The sequence below is a fragment of the Octopus bimaculoides genome, chromosome 4 (genome assembly GCF_001194135.2).
Source record: "Octopus bimaculoides isolate UCB-OBI-ISO-001 chromosome 4, ASM119413v2, whole genome shotgun sequence".
Classification (NCBI taxonomy): Eukaryota; Metazoa; Mollusca; class Cephalopoda; order Octopoda; family Octopodidae; genus Octopus; species Octopus bimaculoides.
This window is the reverse complement of record NC_068984.1, coordinates 101,759,828-101,767,753: the sequence shown is the minus strand read 5'-3', so window position 1 is coordinate 101,767,753 and position 7,926 is coordinate 101,759,828. Positions and strand designations below refer to the sequence as shown.

Sequence of the window (7,926 nt, the reverse complement as noted above, 5' to 3'; positions counted from 1 at the left end):
CTAGTGCAGATAAGGCTGTGTGGTTAAGAAGTTTGTTCCCAACCATGCGATCTCAGGTTCAGTCTCACACCACAGTATCTTCCACTATAGCCCTGAGCAGACCAAAGCTTTGTGAGGGGAAACTGAAAGAAGCCCATCATCAGTATGCGTGTATGTGTGCACACGTTTGTGTCTACCCTTGCTGTGACAACGTATAATGGTTGCGAATGAGTATCCCTATCATATATGCAGTGTTGTTCATTTCCAGTCTTCCATGGTAAACATTTCTGGCTATGGAAAAATATTGGTTTCGAATTTTGACACAAGGCCAGCAAGTTTGGAGAAGGTGTTAAGTTGATTCCAATCAACCCCAGTGATAAATATGCATAAACTGATTGCTTTCATCATCATCATTTAACATCCACTCTCCATGCTGGCATGGGTTGGATGGTTTGATATGGAGCTGGCTAGCAGGGAGCTGTCCGGACTCTAACTATCTGTTGTGGCATGGTTCCTATGGCTGGATACCATTCCTAATACCAACCACTTAACAGAGTGTGCTGGGTGCTTTTTATGTGCCACAGACAAGGGTGCATTTATGCAGCACTGGCATGGGTGCATTAATGCACCACTGACATGGGTACTTTTCAAGTGGTACCAGCACCTGAAAGTACAAGCCTGTATGTGTGGAAGACAGCGATTTTACTTAGCTTGATGTGTCTTATCAAGTACAGCAAATCACATCTCCTGGTCCTTTATCATTTCCTCAGCTTTCTTCTCAATGGTATGGTGTGTAGAAGAGATGATGGGAAAATGAAAGGGTATACAGTAAGCACAACAGATAGGAGATTAGATAGTGTAGGCATATAGAATAGGCAACAGGTTGAAGGGAAGGCTGCATGCACAAGCAGTCTGTTTGTACAAGAAAAAAAAATATTTAAACAATGAGATAATCACAGAGAAAGAGGCCAATTTTATTTCCTTCTTGGAATTTTTTAAAAACTAAATCTATAAATGTGTGAGTGTGTGTGCGTACGTGTGTGTGTAGGTGCAGGCATGGCCATGTGATTAAAAAGTTTGCTTCCCGGCCACTTGGCTTTGGGTTCAGTCTACTGTGTGGTATGTTGGGCAAGTAACTTCTATAATCCTTGATGAACCAAAGCCTTGTGAGTGGATTTGGTAAATGAAAACTGAAAGAAACCTGTTGCATATAATTCCATAGAAAACGTTATGACATGAAGATACTATAGTTTCGTCTATGGTTGACTGATGATAATAAAAAAATGTGTGTGTGTGTAATGTGTATGTATATGTGCACATGTATGTGTGTGTATGCATGTGTTTATGTGTGTTGGAAGATGGGAATGTTACTGTCTCTTTGTCTTGACATCACATGATAATTATAAAACAAGTATCACCATCTTACAAGCAGTGTACTACCATGTAAACATGTCTAGCCACGGAGAAATATTATCTTACTTGGAACAGATAAGGATTAGTGATATACACACAGTGACAGTTTTAAGAAAGTTAGACTGATTTGTTCAGATTGGGCCACACACACACACACGCTTGACTTGTAATAAAACATTAAAACTCTCATATAAGCTTTCGCTTTTTAGTATATCATTGTGGCTAATGGTGGAGCTTCGATCCTTCAATGCTTTTTTGGAAGGGACTGGTATACTACATGATGCATAAAACATCAGTCTTTAGCTTTTATAGAGTAGAGGGCCCCACTGACAATTCTCTAATTGGGTCCTGCACTTCCTGGTGCTGGCCCTGTATACACACAAACATATACACATAGCTAAATGCATATATTCAAACACACACACACACACTTATATATATATATATATATATATATATATATATACACACAAACCTACATACACACATAAACAAACACACATTCATTTTATTGGGTCATTCCATAAATAATGCGTTTTTTTTTAATCTAAAATATTCTCTCCTTCATTTTCTACAATGTTTTTCCATCTATCTGGTAGACTTGAAAGGCCCTTCTTCCAAAATTCACTTGTTTGTGACAAAAAATACTTTTCCATTACTGTTCTTACCTTGTCTACAGAATTCATATTTTTTCCATCCAAATGATTTTGAAGACTGCGGAATAAATGGTAATCAGATGGGGCAATGTCTGGCGAATGTGGTGGGTGGGGCATCATTTCCCATTCAAACTGCTCCAGCCTTTGGAGTGTCATTCTTGCTGTATGTGGCTGAGTATTATTGTAATGGAAGAACACCTTTCATCTTGAAACCAAAGATGGTCATTTTTCTTCTAGTGCTAATTTAAGCTGCTCAAGCTATTCGCAGTATATCTCCTTTGTTATCGTTTGGTTTGGGTTTAAAAGTTCAAAGTGGACTAAACCTTTCATATCCCACCAAACAGATAACATCTTACTTGGGTAAAGACCTTCTTTAGCATGAGTGCCAGTGTTTCTCCTTTCCTTACCCACTGTCTTTGGCACTTGACATTTTTATAGAGAATCCATTTCTCATCACCAGTCACTATTCAGTCCAAAAAAGGTTCATTTGTGTGACATGACAACATAGAAGAGCACACATTCACTCTCTGCACATGGTTAGACTTGGAAAATTTGTGAGGAACCCACTGACCCAATTTGCTGACTTTCCCAATGGCACACAGGTGTCAATAAATGGTTGAATGACCAAATCCAAGCTTCTCTGCTAGATCCTTAACAGTAATGATGGGATTTTGTTCTACCAGGGTTTGCAGGACGTCCTCGTCAAGTTCTACAGATCTTCCAGGACAAAGCTTGTCTTCTAGGCTGTAGTTTCTGACATGGAATTTCTGGAACCACCATTGACACTGGTTACACTTATTGACTGATCCCCACATACTGTATTTATATTCCTCACACTTTTCTAGCAAAATATGCCAAATATGCTCCTTTGTCACTTCCATTATAGCTTTGAAAAAATAACTGTTCAAATTGAAAAGCACTCTTCCAAACTTGCACTAAGAATAAGGACGAAGTAAAATTACTACCTGCTTTTATAGCAAGTTCATGTAGTTAGTTTATCCTGTCCCCCTCCGATTTTTAGTTCATGTAATTGAAAAAAGCCCGCATTATTTATGGGATGACCCAATATATATTAAGATGTGGTGACGAAATGAATAAATAGCTTGATTATTTTAATACAGATGGTGTCTCAATTTACATAAACATTCAAGAACTAAAGTGATACACGTAAGATATACCTATTATTACATCATTGTTGGATGACTGTGTAACTGGGTGAGACGTGATTAATGATTGTGTAGATGGCTGGAATGTTGTGGTTTCATTCATGATGTATAACCCTCAAGCAAGCTCAGATGTGTAGATCATTGGAAAATGTGATGATTCTTGTAGAATGATAAAAACACCATCAGCAATGATGAATTGTAGAATTATCCTCAATTTCAACTGATTCTGAAAAGGAAAGCAAAAAGAACATCAGAATATTGACGTGATAATTATTGTTGTTGTTGTTGTAGATTTTGGTGTTAAAAACCCTGAGATTAACCCTTAACAAGCAGACTTTGTTATAGCTGTTTAGTTCTAGTGTTACGATAAACCAAGTTCTTTTTTAATCTAAAGTATTCTCTCCTTCATTTTCTACAATGCTTTTTCATCTATCTGGTAGACTTGAAAGGCCCCTCTTCCAAAATTCACTTGTCTGTGACAAAAAAAATCTACTGGAGCTTGATCCAGTAGTTTGATAAAGGCATTCCAACATCGATTTTTCAACTTGTTATTCAGACATTGTCATTCAAGAACTATATAATCCAATGTACCTTTCTTAAATGTATGCATGTATATACTGACATTTTGTTGGTCATGGAGATGAGGATTCCAGTTAATTAGATCAATGGCGGCAAGCTAGCAGAAACGTTAGCAGTATTTCGTCTGCCGCTACATTCTGAGTTCAAATTCCGCCGAGGTCAACTTTGCCTTTCATCCTTTCGGGGTCGATTAAATAAGTACCAGTTAGGCATTGGGGTCGATATAATCGACTTAATCCGTTTGTCCCCTCTATGTTTAGCCCCTTGTAGGCAGTAAAGAAATTAGATCAATGGAACAGCCTGTTCGTGAAATTATTGTGCAAGTGGCTGCGCACTTCATAGACACGCATATCCTCAATGTAGTTCTGAGGGAAATTCAGCATGACACAGAGAGTGACAAGTTTGGCCCTTTGAATTACAGGTACTACTCATTCTTGCCAGCTGAGTGGACTGAAGCAACAGGAAATAAAGGGTCTTGCTTAAGAACACAACTCACCACCAGGAACCAAACACACGTCCTTATGATCATAAGCTGAATACCTTAACCACTGAGCCACGTGCCTTCACATATATGACATTATATATACACATATTTATTTTTGTATTTGGTTTGCAAGCTTCATGGTATGAAGTTGTGTGTTGAAACAGATTTTGTTGTATCTCAAGAAGGCCAATAAATAAATACACACATGCTGGTTCAACTTCAACTTCATTTATTATTATTATTATTATTATTATTATTATTATTATTATTATTATTATTATTAGTGAATTTCTTGACATTAAATTAATTAACTAATCAGTTGTTTGATTAATTTGTTTGGTCAACTGACCAATCAACTAGGTTTGTTAAAGTCCTTTTGTTGTTGTTTGTGACCTCCTGAATGACTTGCCTTCTCTACTCAGGCCTGCCTGCTTCTATTATGTGCATGTGCGTGCGCGTGTGTGGGTGTGCGTGCGCAAGTGTGTGTGCACGCACGCGTGTGTGTGTGTGTACACAGACACACCACACACTGAAACAAACACACACACACAAATATGTATGTACGTATGTAAGTACATGCGTGCCTGTGTGTATGAGTGCATGCATGCATACGTATGTACATATATTAGTTCTGCTGAAGCTGAAAAACCTTACAAACTATTATTCTGAGAGTCTTGTAACTAATCATCAAACAAAAGTCAACTTTTAGAACAATACATTGGTCTTTGAAATGTTGCAGTGGGAATCAGGTGGCAAATAATCATATAAACATCTGAAGTTTATAGGACAGAATGTTGTTACATTTCAAACATTGATAGAATTTGTTGGTTAAGTCAATTGAACACTAACGAATATAATATAAAGATTCATAACAAGTGAAGTGAAGTTGAATAAAACAAAGCATTAAGCCTTGATGAAGGAAAATAATAGTAATTTCTGCTGCAAGGAAAAATCATATAAACCGTTTTGAGAGTTTAGAAAATATAGACAATGTAAGCTGACAAAATCAAAATTTAAATTAAAATTAAAACAAGCGCAAATAGTATATCAATAAATTTGTTATAGGAGAAGAGGGCAGTGCGGAAAAGTGAGCCAAAGAGAGTTTTTGTAAGGAAAAGAAGCATAAGCATGATGTTGTAGACACTATATATGTATATGGTAATTACTTGTACGGACACTATTTCATTATACAACCATAATATACTACAAAGTATGTTAAACACAGTATAAGTCAACAGTGTGTCTGAGTGTGTTAGCAGTGCTATTAAATCACATGTTGAGGTTTATTCTACAAATTTACTATAGAAATTATAATCAGCACTGATTTATCTGAAGACACCTAATCTAAACAACAATGCAATAGAAGATGGAAAAATAGGTACAGCACCATACCCAATTCATTAACCACCCTCAAACTCATTGCTTAAATAGTCACTAAATAAAGTAGTATAACATTATTGGATATACCAGTTTTACATATTAAACATATTCCTGGCATATTATTTACATGTAGAGACACCATATTTTGTTGTGCAACCATAATATACTATAAAGTATATCAAATGCTTTATAATTTGAAACTGTGTCCTACTATGTTAGCAGTGCAATTATAGCATTGTGTTGGTACTCCGTCGCTTATGACGTCAAGGGTTCCAGCTGATCCAATCAATGGAACAGCCTGCTCATGAAATTAACATGCAAATGGCTGAGCACTCCACAGACACGTGTACCCTTAATGTAGTTCTCGGGGATATTCAGCGTGACACAGTGTGACAAGGCTGACCCTTTGAATTACAGGCACAACAGAAATAGGAAGTAAGAGTGAGAGAAAGTTGTGGCAAAAGAGTACAGTAGGGTTCGCCACCATCCCTTGCCGGAGCCTCGTGGAGCTTTAGGTGTTTTCGCTCAATAAACATTCACAACGTCCGGTCTGAGAATCGAAACCACGATCCTATGACAGCGAGTCCGCTGCCCTAACCACTGGGCCATTGCGCCTCAGAGACACTATATATGTATATGTTAATTACTTGTAGGGACACTATTTCATTATACAACGATAATATACTACAAAGTATGCTAAACACAGTATAAGTCAATAGTGTGTTAACAGTGCTATTAAATCACATGTTAAGGTTAACTCTACAAATTTTCTATAGAAATTATAACCAGCACTGATTTGTTACAACATTTTGTATCTGAAGACACCAATTTAAACAACAATGCAATAGAAGATGGAAAAATAGGTAATGGATGCATATGTGCATTTCAAGAGTTCTTCCTCCTCCTTCAGCACCATACCCAATTCATTAACCACCCTCAAACTCATTGCTTAAATAGTCACTAAATAAAGCAGTATAACATTATTGGATATACCAGTTTTACATATTCTTGGCAGCTGGTACATACATATTAATTACATGTAGAGACACCATATTTTGTTGTGCAACCATAATATACTATAAAGTATATTAAATGCTTTATAATTTGAAACTGTGTCCTACTATGTTAGCAGTGCAATTATATCACTATAGAAATTATAGACAACACTGATTTGTTACATTTCATATCTGATGATGGGGTACTAAAGAAGGAGCAAGAACTCCTGAAATATGCATATACACCCATTATCTATTTTCCCAGCTTCAATTGCATTGTTGTTTACATTAGACATCATCGGATACGACACATCATTACAAATCAGTGCTGGCTATAATTCCTATATAAAATTTGTAGAGATAATCTTAATATGTAGATATATACATATACATATATATATAAGTTAAAAAAAGACAAAAAACAATGGCCTTTCAACTGGATTTGGAGTACCCAACTGCCGGAATCTTTTGTACCTCGGATTACTGTTCCTGTTGGATCACGCCTTTCCTGCACTTTGATTACATATATATATATATATATATATATATATATGATCGTTGCCAGTGCTCTGATCGTTGCCAGTGCCCCTGGACTGGCTTGTGCGGGTGGCACATAAAAGACACCATTTCGAGCGTGGCCGTTTTCGTGCGGGTGACACGTAAAAGCACCCACTACACTCTCTGAGTGGTTGGCGTTAGGAAGGGCATCCAGCTGTAGAAACTCTGCCAAATCAGACTGGAGCCTGGTGTTGCCATCTGGTTTCACCAGTCCTCAGTCAAATCGTCCAACCCATGCTAGCATGGAAAGCGGACGTTAAACGATGATGATGATGATGATGATACCCAACATTTGGGTAACTGAAAAGCTAAACTTCCTTCAGTTATGGCAGAAAACTTTTATGTCTTACAGATAGGTACTCTCAGTGTTTATTCACGAAAGTCTATTCCATCCTAAGATGAGGAAATTTTGTTCTTTCCATTGATAATTTTCAGCAGTTTTAATGTCCAAAAATGCTCTCTTACATACTTACAGAAGATGATTAATGTTTACCAAGGGAATGCAATGTTCAACAGAATAGCTAGCAATAAACTGTTCACTTTTCACTGTTTGTTTACTCACCACTGACTTCTTTTCCAGTATGAATTAAGATGTATCAACACTTGCTTTAGTTATATCAAAGCATCTCAACTAAAACCCAAAACTTCTGTCAAAGAACAGAAGTTTGGGATTTTATCAGAATATCATTACTTGGTTTGACTTCATTCATATATAT

At 36.9% G+C, this 7,926-nt stretch overlaps 2 protein-coding genes across 7 annotated transcripts in view; one reads left to right on the top strand and one right to left on the bottom strand.

Moving 5' to 3' along the window:
- The window catches only part of LOC106878792 (uncharacterized), a 78,910-nt gene that overhangs the window by 19,265 nt on the left and 51,719 nt on the right, over positions 1 to 7,926 (top strand). The gene's annotated exons all lie outside the window — the stretch shown is intronic.
- Positions 1 to 7,926, bottom strand: part of LOC106868157 (uncharacterized) — a 49,196-nt gene that overhangs the window by 12,482 nt on the left and 28,788 nt on the right. For all 6 annotated transcript variants that reach the window (XM_014913295.2, XM_014913296.2, XM_014913298.2 and 3 more), the window contains exon 2: positions 3,227 to 3,440. In XM_014913295.2, coding sequence (XP_014768781.1) covers positions 3,227 to 3,317 — 91 coding nt within the window. In that variant the 5' untranslated portion in view covers positions 3,318 to 3,440. The remainder of the gene's footprint in view (positions 1 to 3,226; positions 3,441 to 7,926) is intronic.